The 23,066-nt window shown below is 35.3% G+C and overlaps 1 protein-coding gene across 2 annotated transcripts; it reads left to right on the forward strand.

Moving 5' to 3' along the window:
• Window position 1: 1 nt before the first annotated feature.
• Window positions 2–13,514, forward strand: CEP44 (centrosomal protein 44). Of its 2 annotated transcripts, XM_085058689.1 has the most exons (11): window positions 2–137; window positions 1,981–2,123; window positions 2,725–2,872; window positions 3,876–4,022; window positions 4,899–5,006; window positions 6,463–6,594; window positions 6,981–7,190; window positions 9,956–10,022; window positions 11,844–11,971; window positions 12,224–12,261; window positions 12,999–13,514. In XM_085058689.1, the coding sequence occupies exons 2-11, from the start codon at window positions 2,035–2,037 to the stop codon at window positions 13,105–13,107; spliced, it is 1,176 nt and encodes a 391-aa protein (XP_084914815.1). In that variant the 5' UTR covers window positions 2–137; window positions 1,981–2,034; the 3' UTR covers window positions 13,108–13,514. The 2 variants fall into 2 exon arrangements, with proteins under 2 accessions (XP_084914815.1, XP_084914816.1); XM_085058690.1 differs by lacking the exon at window positions 12,224–12,261.
• The last annotated feature ends 9,552 nt before the right edge of the window (window positions 13,515–23,066 follow it).

Consider the following 23,066-nt stretch of genomic DNA (forward strand, 5'->3'; position numbering starts at 1 on the left):
TGTTGTTGCTGGAAGTGACGCAGCGAGGAAGGACGCGCGGGAAGCGGAAGTGGCGGCGGGGCGGCAGATTCGGTCTGTTGGCTCCGCGTCCGGGAGCTGCCGCGGGGCTCTGCCGCGCTGCCCAGGGAGCGCCGCGGGTGAGCGAGCGGCGGCACCGCTCTCGGGCCGGGGGTTTGTCCCACGGCGGGCGGGCCGGCGGCGCGGCCCGGCTCCTAGCCCAGGGCTCTCCCGCTCCGCGGGGAGGCCCGGTCTCCGGCTCTTCGGGGGGCGAGGAAGGGCGGGAGGGGAGCCGGCCCCGCTCCCGCGAGTTCCCCTCAGCGCGCTGGCTCCGGGCCCGCAGCCCGCCTTGCCGTGTCCTGGCTGGGACGCGCTTCACGCTTTTTTTCCGCTGGTGTTTCGCTGGCGCCCAGGGCAACCAGCCCAGGACGCGCAGTCCCTTTGCAGTTCGCTCTTGTGCGAGTGGCCTCTGCCCAAAGCGTGTCGCAGCTGGCACGATAGCGAAGTCCAGTGTTTATCGGTGACGTTTTTGCATCTCTGCGTAATGGTGCGACACGCCCCCAGCTCCCCGCCCTATGCAACAGGAGTGCCTAGATCAGTTAGAAGAATCAAAAGTCTGGTTGTTGGGCATTTCAAAGACAACCTTTACAGTGTTAACATGCATGGTAACTTGCATGGGATATGTTGTTTTCGTTTTTTTGTTTGGTTTTCTTTACATTGATTCTTTAGATACCGTATGCAGTTTTGAGAGTTGTTCTTTGAGCCATTCGCAGTTGTTTATTACCATATCTTGAAACTTCGTTATAATAGATTTTATTCTGGATAGCCAACGTTCTTTAACTTCTGTTGGGAATTCTTACTGTCAAAAGCTATGTACCTCATTTTACTGTGCTCACCTTCCCTAGATTTTCTGCCAACTTGACTGTAATTTTTATGATCTCTTAAGCTGTTTTGTTTTGTAGTGACAGTAGTTACCCGTTTTTACATCCAGAGGTCTGGTGTAAAAAGAAAGGATTGTTGATACTTTTGGGAAACAGCCTGTATGATTAGATAGATTTCTGTGAAAGTGTCTTCTGTAAGTATTTGCACTGCAGATTAGAGCTTCAATTTTATGTCAGTGTGAGACATATGTGAATGGAAGATTCCTGTACTTACTTTTCCCTTCCATAGATCTGAAAACTGATTTGGATGTTTCATGTTTTGCTGATTCTCTTTTGTTTTCTTTTTTTCCTTTTTTTTTTTTTTCTGTCGTTGTGGCATAGATCTTCAGGAAAACACCTTTTTGTAGTTTGCACCATATCTTTAGATGAGTCACTTTCTTCTGCAAAGCAAAGCTCACAATAAATTAAAAAGTGGGTTCTCAACTTGCGTATTACAATGAAAAAGCTGAACAGGGACTTTTTGGTTACCATTCCAATAAACTTGAACCTATATTGTCTAAACTATCTAAGCAGTCTCTTAGCCCCTTCTGAACAATTTCAAGTGTATTTAATAGATCATCTAAATAGAGAAGTGTTGTCTTTTCACAGCCAAATACTGCTCTTTTGACCAGTGAGCTTGGGGCCAGGTGAAGAAAAGAATAAGAAGCATTCTAAACTGAAGAATGCAAAAGCTTTTCACCCATTATGGAATTTCTGCTCCTTTGAAAATGCAAAGAAACTACTTTTCACTTAATTTTTGTGGACTTAGCCAGCACTACTTTCCTAATATGCTTTCAAATTACTTTCCTAATATGCTTGCAAATATGCTTTCAAATATACTTACCTCTGGTAGTTGATCACATTGAGGATTACTACTTGATCTGGTTTAAAATGAATGGTGATGAAGGTTGATCTTAATTGGCATTGAGCTGTAGTTCTGTGCTGTATTGTAGTGCTTTGGAAATAGTGTCTAGAAAGGGGAGCAAAAACCTTTGAATTTCAGTGATATTTTGTGATATTCAGTGCATTTTGTAATTTTTGTGTACATGATGTTTTTTAACAGATGTACTTTTCAACATTTATTTCATAACCTGAAAGAAGAATAGCATTTGGAATAATGGCAACAGGAGACCTAAATGGCAGTTTAAGAAAAATAGAGCAAGGACTTCGCTTGTTAAATTATCCAAGAGATGTGGATTATACACTGTAAGTGACAGCATGCAAATTTATGCTAACACATGATGACAGCAAGATGTGTAAAAAATATATGTCTAAGTATTAGCATTGCAGCCACTGATAAGCAAGCAGAACGTATCTGTGGGAAGTTGAGGTGTGCTATATGTGAACTGAAGTATAAAGGTATGCAGTTTTGTTCTGAACAATCCATAGAACAATCCTGAAGTGTATCACTGCCTTGCTCCTTCTCTGCTGTTCTCTTTGGTTTGGTTAATCTCTCACCTTTCTAATATCTTTGTAAGTGCTTGCAAGACTTCCTTCAGGAAGTTCCGTCCTGTAAACTTCAGAAACAAAAAACAAGGTGTTGAGTGTTGAGCTGGAAATGCTGGTGGGCTTTAGACTTCACAATGTTTAAATTGCATGAAGATCACAAAGACATTTTTTGAGCATTTTACAGATAGCAGCAAAGACTGCTGAGTGAAAGATGCCTGGACAAAAAAACCTTAAAATGAAAGATATTTGGATATAACTTACTGGCTGTATTTATGCCTTTCAAGTTAAATGTTTGAATTCATGAAATGAAGGGCTTTTGTTATCTTCTGCTATGTAAAATACTTTTGTTTCTTAACAGGTTAGTAAAGGGTGATCCAGCTGCATTTTTACCTATCATCAGCTATTGTTTCACATCTTTTTCAACTTGCATAGCAGAGCTTTTGGTAAAGTGTGGTGTGGAACTGACAGCAAAGAGTGATTTGCGTTTTATTGAAGCTGTTTATAAGGTATCTCTTCATGCTCTTTGCAAAAGAAACATAGTATTGAGTATAACTGCATCAAAAATTAAACATCTGAGTTTTACTAGAAAGTGAAAATTTTGGCAATGAACATGAATTTTAGTTCTGTTAGGATTTAAGATGAGTAGTAAGTCACTGTGTGCAAGTGTTTAGATTTTAATGAAAATAAGCATGGGTGGTGTTAGCCAAATCTCAATTTTGAGACAGTTGCAGAAACAGTAATATTGTTAGATGTTTGTTTTGAAGATGTTAGTTTTGAAGAATACAGAAGTGTTTATTGGACAATAAGATTTATAGAAGTGACCTTGGCAGAAATCTTAACCACCGAAAAAATCACATGAAACTGAAAAAAATTGTAATTAAAGCACAGTTAAGAAGTACAGCTGTTTTAGAACACTGTGCCATTTTAACATATAAAATTGAATATTTGTTTATAAATTGGAATCAAATTCTTAACTGATTGAAAGTAACTTTAAACTATCCTTAAAATATCCATAGGCACGTTTTTATGAAAGGAGGATTGATGAATTAAGAAATAGTGTCTTATTCAAACTAGTTTTCCATCTGAGAGATTGCTTTACAGAGAGGTTCTGTGGGAGTCTTACTTAGCCCTCTAATGCATTTGCTGAGATTAATAAAACTTTTTATTGTGCATTCACTTTAAAAAACTTTTGGGTTAAGTTTTTTAGTATTAATTCCTATAGTAATTTATTTTGTGAATCTTAAGACTGTTAGTTAAAGTTTACAAGAGTGATGTGAATGAAAGAGGAGATATATTTAAAGCCTTTCTTTCTGGAAATGGAGGTATGTTTAAAGCCTAGTTAGAACAAGCAACTATATATATATATATAAAGTCAAATGAGAAAAGACTTAACTGCTGAAGTACAGAATGAAAGAGAAGATTGTAGTTAAACAAGAATATGGGCATGCCATTTCTACAGGAAATTATGAGGTGATTTTGAAAGTAAAGTAAATTCTTATTTTGTTGCAGTTTCTTCGAGATCAATTTCAGTATAAACCAATTTTAACGAAAGAGCAGTTTCTTCAGTTTGGCTTTGCAGAAAGAAAAATGCAAATTGTTTGTGACATTATCAACTGTGTGGTGAAGAAACATAAGGAATTGAGTAACTCTAGCAAGGTACAAATCAAATGGTTACTTTTATTATGAGTTTCTTTTGACATGCTTGGTGCTGCAGATAAACTGGGCTTCAGCTTCTGTTTGAAAATGCAGTTTTGCTCATGGACCAAATAATGGAAAGTGAGTATGAAGTTCCATTGTGAGATGCTTGAATGCTTTCATTCAAGACATGAGGCTGCCAATACTTTGTAGTATAAAAAAATAATTAGAATGAAGATAAATCTAATACTTGGTGTCTTTACAGTGAGTGTTATATTTTCTTTTACACTTCTTGATACAGTGAACATGTGAATCAATAAACTTTCCACATAAATTTAAAGGCAAAGCAAAATCATCTGATACTGTTGAAGTTCTGTAACAATTTAAACATGACACTTGTATTTGTTTCTCAAATCTGATTATTTTCATCAACAATACTTGTAATGGCATTAGTTTTTATCAGTGTGTGTTGTATATCAGTCTCTGCTTCAATGAAAGGAATTTCCAGTCTTTATATTTTACACGATTTTATTTCCTTTGAGTTTAAAACAAGTCATCAGGACTTCTGTATACTTAATTTGGTAGTTTTGAATACATAAATACATTTTTTTGTATTTGTTTTACTTTCATCTCTGTTGCGAGTTGTCTTTTCTAATTACAACCAGCTTTGATGTAACCTAGCTTAGGCATTAATGAGTGTAAAAATATGACGTTCACTTCTGTGTTCTTTGTAAATTTGGGTCATGCTTAATTTTTTTAGACATTATTGTACTACAGAGGTTTAAATGTGTTTGTGTGTGTGCACCATGAAGTATTCCTGACTGTTGATGGTGGTAGAAAGTGGGGTGTGGAATCCCGAAAATTTTCTTATGTTATTTTCTTCTGTTCCCTTTGGAGGTTAAATGCCAAATGAGGAAAAAACCCAGACCTTTTAAATATGAAATATGGTCAAACTGTGGTAAAGGTCTTGCTGATCCTAGTGGCAATGCTCTGAATTCAAAACAGGTATGAAAATAATTTTTATATTTTATGCCTAAAGGTTAATCTCATTTATAGCATGTCAGGCTCTTGCTGAAATTTTTGCTTTTATTTGGATTCTAATGCATAATTGAACCAGTTTTGAGGTAGGCTGGTGTTTGTTTGTTTTTGCCCAAAGTGTGGTTGTTGAAATAATAACTGAAATAGAGAGGATGTTGTTTTGTCTCTTACTGAGTAGTTGATTGCAAAGTCTTGGTGGTAATGATCTAGTGCTTCTGTTTGTGCTATATTTGAATTATATAAAGCGTAGGGGCAGCAATGGAAAAAGATAGCAGGCAAAGAAGCTATATTGTGTTTGAAGCATGAAGTGTGCTTGGCCTAACACGTGTTTTGAACACAGGTTTCAAGGCAATTTTTGCCCTTTTGTCTGAATCTGTTCAGCAAAGATTTCATAGTGTACCATTTCTCTTGGCTTTGGTTTTACAAAGGCATAACAATTATGCATTGAGTAAAAATTATTATACATTATGCTACTCTTGACATGTGAAGGAGGCAGCTTTCCTAATACTTTCTGCTAAAAGGGTGCAAAACAAAGTTGTAGAAAAATTTCAGGACTATGACTGCCTGTTAATACTTGGTGTTTTCTATTTATAAGGAAAATTCTGCTTTTATAAAGGAAAACTTCACAAAGAAAGTATTTGGAATGGCTTCCCTCTCTGCTAGCTGTCTATTAGTAGCACTGAATGGGGATAGATACATGTGTTTTAAGAATTCCCTAGCAGAGGAGAGTTTCAGCTTAACTAAAACATCAAGGAATCTGCACATGTTAAGATGCTGCACAAAACTAGTAATTGTGATTTCTAAATCATGAAGTGTTTTATTTTGTTTTGTGACAGTTTCATACAATTTAGCCCTCTAGAAAGAATTGCAAAATTTGTCTCTTTGTTTTCTCTAAAGGAAGCCTTCAAAGGAAACTAAATGAGTAGCTTGTAGGGCTATTTTGCTGACAGTTGACAAGAGAAACAGAGAATTCTAATCTTCCTAGTTAAACCTTTTTTTCCCCCCTTAATGTTTTAGTCATGGCTTTGATGTTGGAACTGTCTATACATATGAATTTCACTGTATGTAATATCATATTTTCCAGTCCACACTTAGAAATCTAACAACCCTTACATTAAGTGAAGCCATTAATGCCTTCATTACTGTTTATGGAAAGGAAACAAGGTGTACAGTATGTATGGTAAAGTGTGTGAATGTTTGTTTTACAGTTCCTTCAAGTCTGTATGAAGTCTTTCAAATTAAACTGCCTGCTATTGCTTTTTGTATTTTGTAACCAGTTGGGATAAGATAGTTAGGTTTAAACAAATATTGAAATAATAGGTCTTATGTGTCATTACATGGCTAATGAATTGAAATATTCATGTAATGAATAACACCAGCAATTTGTTCGGTTTGTTTGTTTGTTTTTTAACATAATCAAAAGAGGCCTCTAGTTGAACGGCACTCAGGAAATGAAGTTAGTGGTGACTTTCATCCACTACCCCTTCCAGCACAGGGAGGGAATGAAGAAGAATTGTGCCTAGATCATGAAATTGTGGAAGTCAAATATGAACAAGTAAGTACTTCTATTTTATTATGCTATCTGCGTGTATTCTTAACTTTTTTTACAGGATTTTTCTAAAAGGATAAAGGTTTTTTATATTAAAGTTATACTTTAGGAGCAGGCAGCTGATAGTTATATAATAAATATCTTGAAAAAGTTGGAAAAAAGAAAAGTCAGTTATATCGTACTGTCTCTTTGGAGACACAGTTCTGTCAACAGCTTCTTTTAAGAGCTGAGTTCCCTGAACAGGCACATTTTGGTAATTCTGGAAGAAAAATGCTTTTCTCATATAGCAGGATGTGGTTACTGAACTTGAAGATTGCACTTAATTTGTTTGATCAAATGGTAAATTGTATCTCTTTTGAAATTAGAGGACGTGTTCTTATTGATATTTTCAGGTCATAGAAGATAATTCACAAATTGAGCTTTTAAAGAATCAGCTTGCAGATTTTCAGGAAAAGCTTCATAAGCTAGATTGGATGGAAGATAAACTGCAAGCTTTAGAAGAGAAACTGCAAGGAAAGGTGATCATAGATGAGAAGGACTGGAATAACTTACTGAATCGAGTTTTGCTTCTTGAAACAGAGCTATTGTTACAATCCAAAAAGGTGTGTTAACTTCTCTTTTAATTCCATAACAAAAATTGCCCAAACACAGTAATGTTGGTCTGGTTTTGCCCTCTCTGCCTCCTGATGTGTTTTTTCACTGGTTTTAAAGGCACAATCTGAATAGAAGTGCTGTTTATGAAATTGATAATATTTTTTTCTTAACTGTTAAATTTTATTGCTCTCTCATACTCTGTGAACCAAAGCTTTACTTTGGAAACTGTTTCTTCATAGAAATCTGTTCTCCTTAATATGATTCAGTGTGATTTTATTTACTACTGAAGTTACAGAAGGAAGTTTTTGAATATGTACTCTTCATTCTATGCAACTGATACTGACAAAAATAGATGGCACACACAGTGGCAAACACAGGGTTAGTAAAAAAGTTAATTCTTACTGTAGTCCTATTTTTAATTTGTGGGTACTTCAAATTTCTAGCTGAATCAATGGGTTTTTTCTCCTATTTCCACTCTCTTCCCCCACTTACTATTTTTTGTCAGTGATGTTAATTGCATTTTTGAATGTGTAAAGGCACTACAAGTTGTGATGTGGCTACATTTGGCATAGCAAATAAAGCTTCTTGTTGCATTAAGACTCTAGGCTATTTTTCCTACTATTGAAAGGTCATATTGTGCATGTTATATAATTTGCTATATGTACACATGTAAACATTTTGACTTGCAGTGAACCATAGCATCACTTCGAAATTAATAGTGAGCCAAAAATTGGATTAATAGTGATCCAGGGCGTATATTCTTACATGCATCTTGTGTATCTTTGAGATACTGTCAGATGCCTTCCAGAAGTCAAAAACCATTGTGGAAAATAGTTTATCAGTTTTGTGTTTTTCTCTGTAGTTGTAAAATAGTTGAATTGATTCTTAACCAGGAGCTCTGTGCATGTTGCTGACCCCACAGATTTGAAAATGTTGCTAATACTTGTATGCAAGACATTTTTTACTGGGTGCCTTGAAAGTGTGCTGCTTATTCAAAGTCTTGAAATGGACAAGTGCTCAGACTGATCACAAGGTTATTTCTAAAGGCTGTAGCTCAATTAGTAAGGATGGATATTCTCAGTCACTTTAAAAAAAAGTTTTAGGTCAGTAGTAGCTCAAGTGATTTACCATATGTAATCAGATTCTTATGGGCCAGTAGACATATGTCCAAATAATACCACCACTGATAATATTTTTTGCTGGTAGCAGTCTCAAGAGGCCTTCAGGTGAACAGCCATAGACAGTTTTTCTCATGTTTCAAATGTATTCTTTTCAATAAGTTATTGTAGCACATGGGAAAGTTTGTGTTTCAGACTAGACTTATTCTTTCATTTTTGTAAATTTGGTTTATTACTGCTTCAGTAATGTGTATTGCAGTTATTTGTATGGTTGGAATAGTATTTGGCAAATACTCCCAAAGATATCACTCAAAAATTTCCGGTGAGATAATTATATTCCTGTATTGCATGTTATTGAAAGAATTCATCTGCAGAAACAAGTTCAGTTGTAGTTTCTGTGTTGCTGTTTTTTTTCAAAGGAGAATTAGCTGGTTTTATATATATAAATATATAAGGCTATATATATGTATACTTAGTCTTCAAAACTAACTGTTTTGCAATAGATATTTGAAAACTCCTGAGAAATAATCCTTTGGGCCACAGAATTGCAGCTTTGTTATATCATGAAATTGCATCCAAGCTGTGCTTCACTTACACAGAAACAATTCAGAATTACTTTTTTTAGTCTTGTACTTTTTAGGGAATTTTTGGCATTAAGGCAACATAGCAGAAACACTCTTAAGATCTGTTTCTTGTTGTTGCCAAAGTAGCAGCAGCTGTGCATTTAGCTCTGAGAAAGTCTGAAAGCTACCAAATCCATTTCAATGAAAGGAATTGAATAGACAGTCTGTGGAGATTCTATTTTTGTATTTTTTTAAGAGATAGACGTTACAGTTTTTTTCCAGGGTTTTCCCATACAATACCACTATTTCTCCCTCATTCATTTATTTGGCTGTAGTATTCCCTTGTTAGCTGATGTAATTACTCCAGTACATAAAGTGACATATTTGAAAGGCTGAGATTTCAAATTATGATGATAACTCTTTGCTAAAAAAAAGTCAAGATGTTTGAGTGTTACATTTTTTTACTTTGAAATTAGAAAGGTGAAATCAAAAATACCTATTGTTTCCTCACTTATGAACAACCTGTTTCAAGTTAATAAACATTCTCAGCTTAACTCAGTCTAAAAGAGCCCTCTCATTTAGGGGCCTGGAAAACCAGGTTAAAATAGCCTTCTGAGTTCTGAACATTTAAGTGGAGTGAATTTCAGTGAGTCTATAGGCTGGTTTTTTGGGACTGAAGACTGCATTTTTGAGTATCAACCAGCAGTAGAAGGCACACTTACTTTATTAAGCTAATGGCAACCAGTGTCAAGATGAAATAATTAGTACAGGCTAGGAGCAGACTGATTGTCCATTCTACTCATACCTAAGTTACATGCAATGTATTTCAGACTGGTTTCAACCTCTTTATGAACAGCAATATTGATATTAAAAAAATTGACCCATGAAATAGACTGCTTTTCAAATGAAGTGTATGTATGGAATTGTTGAATTTCCTTAGTCCTATAAAGATACTTATGCAATGCCAACATATCTGGATGGCATAGCAAGCAAATGCATACATACATACTTAATACTTAAATATACTTTTGTTCAGTCAGAAAATGATTTAAACAGGGTGTATGCCTAAAATGCAGTAAACTTGTATTTCAGAGAGACTTACCTAAAGACTTCAGCCATATAAGTCAAGAAAGTACTAGTAACATTCCAGTTTCTCTTGGTGAGTATTAATGATTTTCATTTTAATTAACATTAATATGCCTGACACTTCTTGCTGACCTTGAGTAGAATAGTTGAAGTAGATAACTGCAATTTAGTGACCTCTGAACTTAAAACCTTACTGCAGATTATGAGTTAACCTCCTCATCATTTCATGTTTCTAACGTACTCTTTGGAAGATTTAGTTGCTATAGTGTAGTTAAGTAGTAGCTACAGATCAAAGATGCAAAGTTAATTAAGGTGCTGTTGCTAAAGCTATGAAGAACAATACTGTTACCTGGACTTAAAAGCAGTTATCATGTTTTAAAAATGTGCTATTCATAAGCACAAAGGGAGTTACTTTTGCGGCCATTAACATGTTTTATGATCCTGTTTTCTTCTTTTATAATGGGGCTCAAGACAAACAATGATTAATAATCTGTGTTGTATTTCAACTCACTACTGAATGTTTTCTGTATTTCATCTCTGAAGCAGTTAGCAGCTATCCAATTGGCATTTTTGCTAAACTTTCTTGTTTTGAAGAGGAAGACAAAATCTTTTTCTTCCATTTCCAATGTCCATTTGATTTTGATAGCATACAAGACATAAACGAAGCAGCCTTAAGTGGGAAAGAAATTAAAAGCATTGCCCAGGCCAGGAGTAATTCTTTTGTTTTCCCTCAATGGTAGCTCTTTATCCATTAGCTCTATTAGCTCCCCCGATCTCTTCATTGATTTGGCCTGTTTGCCTTGTGGCAGTTGTTATTCCACTACTGGTGGTAAGGAGAATGTTCTGTTTTCCATTCTCACATATTAGGCGTTTTTGTCCAGTGTTGGGATCTTGCATGGTAATTGAAAGGGAGTCTCAGTAGTTCAGTTTCCAAGGAAATTAGGAAGGTAGTTTCTTGGCTATGTCAAAGATTGTTTTTATTGTGGAGTCTCAGAAATGGGACCTTCATTTTACAGGACATAGAAACCTTGCAGCATGTTTACTTCCTTTGATAAGCATAATGGTGTGTTACTGACACTTGAGGACTTTGTAGTAAGTAAACAGGCAGATAGTCTTTAAAACAGAATTTTCATATTTTCAGACTCCTCAAATTCTTCTGAATTTGTTATTCCAGCTTTTCTAAAATTCAGGAAATTTTAGGCATAAAATTATAGGGATAGCCTGAGAAGTATAGTACTTGGAATGCTTTCAGGCTCTTTTTGGTTATAGCACTCTTCAGAAATCACACACGTACAGAATAAACAATTTTTAATTTTAAGTATTTAAAAACAATTTAATATGTTTTTTAGATAAAAATAATGTAGCTAAATGTGTTCCAAAGGTATGATTTATAGATGGTGTCATTGCTAAAAAAATGGGTATGGGAGCAATGTTTTTTCTAGATGCTAAGTTTTCTTCCCTGACACTAGTAATCTAAAATTGCAAAGAATATCATAGCCTTCCCAGTGAAAAAAAAAATCCTTGCTACTTGTAAGACAGGTTACTTAGCATAAAATAAAGACATGTTTGAACAGGCAGTTTACAATAAAAATAACGTAATCAGTATGAAATTACTATTAAATGTTCATAAGCTTTGATTTTACTCTAATCAGGAGAAAATAATCTTCGTAGTCTTTGGAATTTGCTTTGTGTATATTATACATAGTGTAATACTGCACTTGTTTTAAAAAAATGAAAAACTATTTTGGAGTCTTATAGTAGCTTTTTCTTTTCCCTCTCTAAACAATGCATTCTCTTCTGTTATTACGTGCTGTAAATCAAGTTATTTGATAGCTGACCTTGCAAAAGAGAGCAAAAAGGCAAAGGTGACATAAAAGTGAGTATTTCTCTATAGATGCAGAGAGGAATGAGGAGATGCCGCAGAGTCATCTTCAGTTGTCTGGATGCAGTTCGCTGTTATCCACAGACGCATCTCCCAAAGACATGACCATTAATTCTCATGATCTGACAGACATTTCAAAGGTAAGTAGAACTGGTGAATGCTCATTTGATTTCCTTTGAGGTCAAGAGAACAAGTAAGCATTGGTTTTAGTTGTATATGCTGATAGAAAATCAAGGAAACCATACAAAACTACATCTAGGTCTGTATCATAAAAATGCTTTTGGTATGTAAACAGTGCTTAAAGTAACATTTTCTCTGAATTTGAGTTGAAAGTCCATCTGAAGAATGTCAGCTTTGAAGAGTTAACTAACTTTTTTGCTTTTAAATTGTAGGAGACAATAAGACAAAGAATGGAAAAGATAAGTAAAATGTAAGTAATAGGAAAGGGCAGAAGGAATTTATTTCTCAGGAGGGAGTTGTACCCTGGACTAAGGCATACAGAGAATGTACATATGTGTTCCAAACCTCAAAGGTTTCTACATCAGGTGTGGCATTTCCTTATGACTCTACTGGATAGTAAATCCACTTACAGTTCTGTATTTGTGGGATGAGTCACTGTTTATGTTTCTAAAAAGCGATAGACATCACTCTTAGTAGCATTAACTTGAGGTGAAAGAGTGTTTAGAATTTGGTTGACAAGAAACAGGAATATTATTTATCTCTTGATTGAAATTCCCTGGTACTTGCAACTTTTCTTCCTGAAAACTATCTACGTTATCTTAACTGTTTTTTATTACTTAAGGAAAAGTAAAACCAATTTCAGTCTAAGCATTATAATAACTGTATTAAGATGTATTTGATGCTAATCCTGGGATCTGTAATAAAATTTTTTGGGCATATTTTTATTATACGTGAAGAGAAATGCCTTACACTATAATGTTTCTCTAGCAAGAGATTTCTATTCTCTATGTGCGTGGCATATGAGAAGCTTTAGCCTATTCTATGTTTTTAATTAAAATACAAACCAGTTGCAGAGGAAAAGGGGGGATGAGAGAAAACTTAGTTTCATGCCGCTTGTTAGTATTTTGGATAATTGGAGAGTTAAACGCAAGTCAGTTATTTCGTACCTTATTTTATTAAGCATATGTGAACTAAATTTATTTTCAGAATTGAAGAAACCTTCAAATTGTTCAGAACATCAAGCCCATCTCTGAGAATACCTGAAAACACAGGTCTTCAGACCTGGTCTCTGCAGACTTATGGATACCAGAAGTAATATATGTGCTTTTACAGCATGAAATGTTAAATATATTGAATTTGTAATGATCACCAGGGCTTTTATTGCTTTGAATAAATATCCTTCTCATGCATCCGTGTGTTGATTTCCCTCTCCACAGCCACAGTTTTTGGTTTTAATCACTGTTCAGATAGCTTCTTCCCACCTCCTTGCTTTTTTCTAAATTGAAGTAATTACAGCAGTGTATTCTTGTGTTGACATTTGTTAGCAGTGTGCTAAGTAATATGTTTTTTAAAGTGCAGGCTTGAGGACCGTGGTTTACATCCTGTTGGAAACATTCCAGCTGTAACTTGCATACTACACCCAAGAGGCATTCTTACATACCATCTTACCATCTGTACTGTTAGAATAAGTCTTAATAAAAAACTTACATGCACAGTTTCAAATATGTACCTCTTTTGCTGTGTTTTTTTATTTTTTTTTATTTTTAAATATGAGTTTTCATGCTGAGCTGGAGAACACCAACACTTTATGGCTTCCATTAACACTGACAAAGTGAGGGTCAGTTTGATCCTAAACACTAAAATGTGCAAGTAAGTCCACAGACTTTGAGTGCAAGAGATGTGTTGAGTGTTTTAGTACTCCTACCCAACACATCTTAAGCAGCAGCACAGATGGAGACCAGCCAGTATGCAAAGAAACACAACATTTTCATTATTTGAAGCCATATTAAGATTTCTGTTTAGAGACATAAGTAGATGTAAGACTTCCATAAACATATGATCAAACCAAAGATGTGTGAGGCTTGATAAGATTTATTAATTTGTTTATTACTCTTTGTAAATTGGTAGCCTATCATATCAAGGTTCCTTTGTGTTTAGTACTTCACTTTAAAAGATTTTTGGAGTTTAATATTAAAAAACAATCAGAATGCTTTTTGGGCAGAATTTGTAGATGAAGGTAAAAGCAGCTGTCAAAAGTGATTTATATCTTTTAAAAATACGATTTTTTTCTATAACCATATGGAATATAAATAGACTTTATTTTACACATGAACAGAAGAAGTTAATGGTGATTGTTATGTTATATAAACTTGTTCAAGGTTTTTTAAAATTTTTGCAACAGGACTTACTTTTTGAGTTGTTCAAAAGAAACTAAAAAAATTGGAAAATTACATAGTAGGAACATGTTTTGCGCCTTAATTGAAAATAGGCCTTGCAAATCACTGTTCATTATTCTAACAATGAAATGAAATGAGGTTTTCTTCCAAATGTTAGAGCAATTAATGTCTTAAAATAGGACTACAGCACCATCTTGTGGAAATCTTTGTATAAAAGAAGTAAAAATTAATATTCCTGTCTGCTTCAAGTCACTATGGTCAAATATTTTGAATTATCTCTCTCTTATTTTTCCCTTTTGCCTTGGAGTCAAAGAGGTTTTTATGTTCAGTAAGATATTTATTCTCTATGACATTTGATAATGTTTGTATCAGGAACCAGAGGAATGAATCTGTTTGTTGTTGTCATGGCAAAAACGAGAAGTGTTAGTCAATCTAATTGATTTAAGTTACAGAGATTTATCATTGAATGCATCTGGGGAACATAGTAAGTGTTAGACGAAGATCTTTCTCTATGCATGCAATTCAATATCATCTCTATTTAGTGCTACCGAAGTGTCCACCTATTTCCTTCTTCCAGCCCCAGTAAGGAAAAGCTAAAATCAAGAATATGGAGAAACTGAATTTTGAGAAGTGTGTTATAGTCTTGTAAAGGTTAATTTTACTGGAGAAAGAGAAGACGGTATTAGAAACTACTAATATTTGTAGAATTTACCTAGTTACTTTTTATTAGAGATGCTTAAAATTTTTTTGTAATCATTAGTGAACAGGGCTTGAAACAGCTTTTGTCTATCAGCTGCATGTTTTGGCATTGGAAATTAGGCATCATTTCAAACAGTTGCAGTTGTAATATATTCTACCTTAAAATTATTTATTATCTAATTATTTACAGTTATCTTTCCAAACACTTTATGCTGCCTATAGTTCCTGTTCGGTTTTTTCCTAGGATCTTTTTTAGCTCTAAATGGGCAATGAAAATACCTTATTTCACTTACAATCCTCAGGCAACAAAGTATGTTTTTTCAGGAAAGGTATTGTCTCTGCAAAAATTGTTTAATGATAGTATGTTGCTTCTATGGTACATAGGCAGATTTCTGTATGATAGAGGCCTGGGCTGTGGTCTTTGTAGGATACTGGGGAAGATGCACTCTGTCAGCTATGTCAGATGAGCAATCAGTACAAGAGTACTGGTTAAAACACGTTTAACTAAAGTGTCCCAAGTAGGGAAAATTGTACCAAAACGATGATATTTCTTCACCTGAGCATCCTACAGCTTATTTAATGAGGTATAGTAAACTTAGTAGCTCCGTTTAGGCTAGGTGACCTTATCTGAGAGAAAAATGTTATATCAATCATTGCAAAACATTCTCTATCTAGAGCAGATGCTTGATTTGGAAGTAGTGAGGCTTTTTACTCTCTGGGAGCAAGCTGGTCTAGTTACAGGTTAACAATTAGCATTAGCGTGGAGCACTGATGTTCTCATACAGCGTTTTGTGTTGGTTTTCCTCTTCCCTTTCCCTATACAGTTATTGTAAAGAAAACTTAGGCTGTAAAGCAAAGTGACTTGATGATAGACTCAAAATCAACAGAAATACAATTTTTCCAATATTAGGTTTATAACGATAATTTTTTAGCTTAAGCAATATCAAAGAATGTTATGCCTCAGGGTATTTTAATCAAAGGTGCAATTATATTTCTAAAACATACTGGAAGGTTTTCATAAACTTTCACACGTATCTGTCCTCCTCTTACGTGGTGTTGCTGCACTTCATTGAGTGCATGTTGAAATATGAACGGGGATTAAGAGTTAGAGAGCCTTGAATACTTTCCATGAATGCTGAGAATAGTTTCACAAAGCTGAAGTTTTTCGCAGCTTAAGGGATTTCCTCCCAGGACTGATCATTCCCATCTGTCTGTGTTATCAACTGTGTTTTGTAACTGATGTGATTTAAATATACTCTTCTGAAAATAAATAGTGAGGGGTATTGGTTGTATTTTTTGGGATGGTCTTGTTTTTTTTATTTTTTTTTTCTCATTCACATCAGCTTTGTGATCAGCTTATGACATTGCATCCAAATGTTTGTGCCTGAACTTTCAGCTGTAGCAGCCTGCTGTGCTATCAACAAGTAACTGTGCAACAGGAGTGAGAATGGGTCAAGTTGGTGTTTCACTGCTGAAGTATATCTTTCTCTGAGTCCACAGTGAGCTAGAAGTGAAGAAGTTCATTTGCAAAGTCCCAATGTATGTATTCACAAAAACTTGTTGAACTTATTTTTGAATTGGCTGAATGAAAGGGAAAATGTGTGTCTGAGAAAAACATGGAAAATAGGATTAAAGGAAATCTAAATCTACAATTTGGAATTCGGTCAGTTTTCAAGAGTTGAAATAGTATGTTTATTACAAGTGCTTGTGGTTTTTATCTTTTTTTTCCCTTGGCCAGTTTTTTTTTTGATTTAAAGGCATACTTTTCATATGTTCAAAAAAACCTGAGAAACCCAAGCCCTTCTCTGCCGTGTAAAATGACCATAAAATATACAGGTAAATGCAAACCCAATCCTTGGGGCATATTCTTTGAAATCTTTTGTATTGTGTAATAAACATGTATGAATGTGTAACACATTTAAAATATTTCACATGGGCAATCGCACTGTATTATAAAAATATGAAAAAATTCTCCTTTCAACCTTAGTTTAACTGTAGTGATAAACTAGACAATATATTTAATGGACTTTGAAGCATTTCATTGCTACCAATATGAGCAAGTTTCAATATACAGGAAGGCTCTCCAGTTGTTTCTAGTAGTGCATGTTCATTTGCTCTATAGGTGATCACGTAGAATGCACTATGCCTTTTCTGTCATACTGACTGATGATCTGGCATTGCACAGTCTTTGTCCCTTATTGTTGCATAAGACGCTTAGAGTAATTTCTTTGTCTGCTTTCTCCAACTGCAAAATTAAGTGATTGCCCTTGTTTTTCTCTTGAGTATGATGTGGTTTGGTTCATTGTTTATGCCCACTTTAAGAATTACTTAGGAAAAAAGTTAATGGAAAAAAATGTAGTCTGTTTTTTTCCTGTAATTGAAACCATCCCATTGGAACCTATTGAAGGAACTAAGGGTAAGTTCATGAACTTGCTTGAGCTTATGTATTAGTGGTAACTTAGGCTCCAGCTTCTTGTAGTTATAAAAGTGGTTGACAGCTGTGATAATTTCAGATAAAGTAGTTGTGCTTTTGTGTGAACTGCAGAAAAATAGGTGCTGATATGGTGGAAGATTACTAGCCTCAATACTTCTTCAAGCTCCATTTTAAGCTGAGATATAACAATTTAAGATTAGTGACTCAAATTTTCTGTAAGTTTTTTCATATTTTACTATTGGGACATTTCTTTATTCTCTGTATTACATACAGCCTTTTTCATTAAGGTATACCAGCAAACAATATATTGTTCTAAGTATTTTGTGATTGAATGTCATATTGAAAACTGTTAAATATTTTCATATGAAACTGACTTGGACTTGAATAATACTGTGTTGATGCACTGATCATAAATTGTCTTCAGTATAAAATGTACAGAGGGAAGGGACACAACTGTTACATTATTTAGCTTGGACAGAATAAAAGCAATTATTCTAGTGATGGAGAAGGCATGAGATTATTGTTATTTCATAGTTGATTTAAAGACCTCAGCCTTGAGTAAAAGTATTTTTGTTACAGGCATGTCTTTGCTAAGAGTTTGGATTTTAAGTGAGTTTTCTAATGGTCTTGCCCCCATTTTAAAGGTTGACAGAAATGTATACTAACTAATACTGATCTATTACTACAAGCAGCAGCAATGATCTGTAGGTGTTCTGGTAAGGTTTGTGAGCTTTGCTGTACAGGTATAGTTTCACCTTAGCAATAAATAAAGATAAGTTGTCTGTGAATCCCTTCTTGCTTAAGGAGAGAAGTTTTCTTGTGTAAAAAGCAGCTCAATGTCCTAATAGAGATGAGATCTTGAAATATCAAAACAGAATATTGAGGTCTTTCCTGGTTCTTGAAGTAAGGTCCACATAGCAGGACATTCCTCTGTAGAAGGTAAAAATGGAACTACAAGGGAAGCAGGAAGAAGGCTTTTGATGAAGCAGGTGTCAGCAGGACTTATTTTATTTAAGTAACGCTGTAGAAGTTACCTTCAGAATGAAATGTGTCTGACAATCAAGCAGCACAAAATACCAAGGGGATGCATTTAATTAAAAGTATACTCATGTTGAGAACCACCTGAAATTAAAACAGCTCAAATAAGTAGGAAAAATATACCACATAGTATGGTATGCATAAGGCAGGGTTAGGTACCATACCCACGTAAACAGACAAAGCAACATTGTGACAGTGGCTCCACACCTGATACACAAATGCTTTGATTAAAATCGTTCCAACCTGCTCTGGGCAGATCTGTTGTTATCTCAAGGCTTCATGCCCTACACTGGATACCAATTAAGGCTGTCATGGTTTAGGAATGGTACTCCCCAATTCAGTGCCCCAGCTGACTCCAAAACCACACTGCTGCTCCCTCTCCCCGTTTTGCCCTTCCTTTTCTGCTGGGCAGGATGTAGTTGAGAATTGGAGGCAAAAAAGGCAAAGATCATGGGTTGAGACAAGAACAATTTTCTAGAAACAGCAATGAGATAAGAAAAAGCACAGTAATAGCAACAGCATTAATAACCAAAGAGTTCAAACCAGAGAGTGATTACATGGAAAATGCTCACTGAACCCAGAAAGACTCCTTTCTCTCTGGATGAGTGTCCCATTCCCCTGCCCTCAGCAATGAGGTGGGGTGGTATAGAATAACCTCCATGTCCTTATCACACCGTCTCCCTGCTACTGCAAAAAATTAAACCTGTTCCAGCAGGGACCAGGATAGACAACAATATTGCTTCAGCAAATGGTTTCATAAACCTTTAAACAATGAAAGAAGATGGAATATGACAATATCTTGAATCTTGTGCTAATCACAGACCTGTAAATAGCAGGAGAAAACAATTTGACAGGTTGTCTAAAACTGCACAGGTGTCAGAGAGGGTTTTTGAGCTTTAGGTAATAGACCTTTCAGATGTGTGCTGACTGACCTCAGCAGCACCCATGAGCAAATAGCTAATGTTAAAATGTCCGCCTATGTTATCTTGATTATTCATTTAGCTCCTCATTTACAGTGTTTTGCACTTTTACCACCATTTGAGTCCCATCAGGCATGCTAACAATATTTATTTCTGTTATGCTTTTGTATTTAATGTTTGGGGGGAGGGGAGGGAAGTGAAGAATAACTGATGGCGGTTTTTGTTGTCTCCCTGAGTCAGGTTTATTGTGAACACTTAAACCAGAGGTGTACTCAGAAGCATAAAGTAGCTCAGGTAATCGCTCTAAGTCCATGTAAATAAAATTATAGCTGTAGCCTGTGCAAGCATACCGAAGTTATCAGTAAATTGAGGAGCTCAGGTCCTGACTTGTTGATGAGGCTAATGATGAGGTCAGCACAGGCTACAGGACCCAGGAAGTTTGTGAGTCAGAACATGCCAATCTCTGTTGCTGTAACTGTGCTCTTGATGATAACCGTGCTAGTTTGGTAACTCCATTCTTAACATCTTGGACAGCAGCAAATACATCATTAACTGAAGTTAAATAGTGTTCTCGCTAGTTCATGTTATTCAGTTGAAATATCTCATGCATCCCACCATGCTTGTTGGATGTGTATTTTTGTCTACCTGTATGAACTAAAGGGACAAATATGTTTATAAATATCAATAAAATTTTCAAAACATAATTAATCCTAGTTTTTAACAGAAATGGTAAAATCAAATGAGTACCTGAACTCAAGGTTTCAATTTTAAAATGGACTCAATGCTTTCCTGTTAAAAATTGTAGTTGTATTTGGAGTGATTTAAGAAATAATATCCTGTTTTCTTGTAAAGTAAGCCCATAATTCATGCAAAAATAATCACAGAATATACTGGGTTGGAAGGGACCCACAAAGATCATCATCCTGGCCCTTCACAGGACCATTCCCAAGAGTCAAATGTTTTTAAATCTGAATGTTAAGTCAGACAATTTGGTAAAGGGCCATTTTTTGTTGCTCCAGTGTTAGTCATTGTACAAAATTAAAAGTTGACTCTTATGAAGGTGACCCTAGATAAAGCATATAAAGTGTGATATATATTTTCTATTTTGGTATAGTTTATTGGAAAATGTAGACAGACTTGTTTACTATAATATAGATAGTTAAGTCTTTTAGCTGCATTTTGTTCATAAAAGATCGATATTTGCTGCTTTTTCCATTTAACAGTAGCCAGTGTTGTCTTATCAGGAAACAGATTAGCTGCAGTTCTGTAAGTCATGGAGAAGATAAGAACAACTTTGAATAATGGAGCAATGGGGCAACAAGGTCCTTGTGTTTGAGAAAAGATTTAACACTAAAGAACTTCCCAATAAGCTGACAATCAGCCCCTTTTTTCCCCCATAAAATTTCTCAATCAGCATACTAGTAAAGTTGTGACTCTATTTGGATAACATATGGAATATAATGGAAGAAAACATTAATAGGCCAGGTATAAGGAAGGGCAGTGAAAGGGGAGTAAAACTCCCTTTCAGCTGCAAAACCAGTTCTAACTGAATTTACAATAAGGACTAGATGACATATGTGCTAATAATTATAGCAAGAGAGCTGGAATCATGTGCAATAATGTTCTCGTCATTGACGTCAGGAAAATCTTTCTTAGCAAGGGAGTGGATACACTTTTAGAGATGCAAGAGATGTAACCCAGCAATTTCTCTAGAGATTTAAAGACAATATGCTTGGATGTATTTTCTTACACATTGGAAACTATTGAATTAGAGAGATTTAATCTCCAGCACAGACTCAGTGTTTCAAATAAGGGCCCCACCTGAGCAATAAAAAGTGAATATTAAATTGAATTTCTCTTCTAAAAAAACCACACCATTTTGAAATATTCTCTATTGCAGGCAATAATTTTAAGGATTAAAAGCTTAAGATTTTTATATAAACCTTTATAATATATATCACATAATTACAGAAACTACAACTTTCAGCTGAGTGCAACATCCTTCAAAGGGAATTGAATTTCATGCTGTCAGTAGTGTAACATAGCTTATTATATGGTACTTGATAACAACTTTAACTTGGAGGCAATGATTTTACATTTAGACTCCCATTAAAAAGATAAATGCCTTAAACTGACTGCTCAGCTCACTTAACCATGGTGTCTGTTTAGTATGAAAGATTTTATGAATTTTTTCCTCATTCTTTGTGATTCTAAGGCCCTATCTGGTAGTAACCTTTAACAACTTCTCTGCCTGAGACCTTATGGCCACACAGAAATGCCTGATGAAATTGAGGAAGATTCAAAACTCCTTACATAGCTAAAATTGCATCAGGTGACCTGTGAGAAACAGGTACCACTGCAAATTCAAGTTAATGTTAAAATTTCTGTCAGCAAAGGTAATCATTTAAGCTCTTTCTTGCAAAGCAACCAAATAAAGTATTACTCAAACATCTGTCAGCAGAGACTTGAGGTCTAACCCTGAGCTAAGCTAGAAACCAATAATGAAGGACAGCTGGTCCAAACTGCTTCTGCTTAGACAAAGCTTCAGTATTTCTTTCATATATTGGTAGGCCACATTTGTGACAATGTAATTTTCTAGAAATAATCTGTCCAACCTTATTTATGCAGTCTGATTAACTTCTTCATTAGGCTTTGTTATTTATCTTCACATCATAAAAATTTTCTGCATCTGAATGTATTGTACCTTTCTTTAAAATTCTTTAAATTTGATGTGCTAGTTTTCACTTGTGAAGCAATTATGTAAATTAAGTAAATTTCACTTGTAAAGCAAATAATTCTGAGACAAGTAGAAGCCTTCTGATATCCATTCCATATCCATGTACTGTAGCAAGCCAGCAGAACCCACTTCCTTCCTTTTCTAAAATGGTAAATGTTCCACTATTTATCTCTGTGACTTCTTCCTCTGCTTTAATGTGCATGCTCGCTAATTCAATCTCTTGTCACAGGATGGGTTTATTTCCCTTACATTCCCCATCTTTTTAGGTACTCAGATGCATCTAGAAGTTTTTTAGTGCTCAGGCTGGTCTGAAAGCTGAGAGCTAAGAAAAGTAAAACTTCACATTGCATTTCCAAATAGGGCAAAAGGGGTAAGGTGAAGGGCTGTTTCTAACAAAATGCTGGACAATCATTGGCACCTCAGTAGAGTTTAACTGCTGCTGTTGACTAGAGATGGGATAGTTCATTTATTTGGAAGAAGCATAAAAAGGCCATTAACAACTGTTTATAGAGCCTGACAGATGACATCTTATAATTACTACTCTCTCCTGGTTGTAACCTGAATCAGAATCATCTTGAGAAATACAAAAAGTCAGAATCCTGCAGAAAATAGGATTTTTATCTCATTTTTTTCCTTCTGTTAAGTGATGTTACTGTTAAAAAGCCTTGAAGTAAATACCTAGTTGTTAAAACTGTTGCTGAACCTGGAGGCTTTTTATGCTGCTGTTCATTTTGTCATTCAAATTTGAATTTTATGGATTTCTTATATTGCAGAAAACCTGTGTTTTCCTCTTGTAGCCTTTCTGTAAGGATCCCTAATTCTTTGTTTCAAGCACCATCTAGAAACTATTGAGAACAATTTAAATTGCCAATTTCCTGCAATAAGGCAGGTGGATCTCTCTTGTGATACCACAAAGCAGGATATTTTTTTGAAAAGTGAGTATATACAACCAGAATCCTTGATTTCTCAACCATCTGGACCTGAGGGACCTTAAAGATCATCTAGATCCAGCCTATCTGTCATGGACAGGGAGACCTTCCACTAGACCAG

Source organism: Lichenostomus cassidix, chromosome 4, assembly GCF_008360975.1.
Source record: "Lichenostomus cassidix isolate B80296 chromosome 4, HeHo_3.0, whole genome shotgun sequence".
Classification (NCBI taxonomy): Eukaryota; Metazoa; Chordata; class Aves; order Passeriformes; family Meliphagidae; genus Lichenostomus; species Lichenostomus cassidix.

Coding starts and splice junctions, on each gene's coding strand:
- CEP44 (XM_085058689.1), top strand. CDS start 2,035: ATGGCAACAGGAGACCTAAATGGCAGTTTAAGAAAAATAGAGCAAGGA. Junction 2,124..2,724: donor AGAGATGTGGATTATACACT/GTAAGTGACAGC, acceptor GTTTCTTAACAG/GTTAGTAAAGGGTGATCCAG. Junction 5,007..6,462: donor ATGCTCTGAATTCAAAACAG/GTATGAAAATAA, acceptor CATAATCAAAAG/AGGCCTCTAGTTGAACGGCA.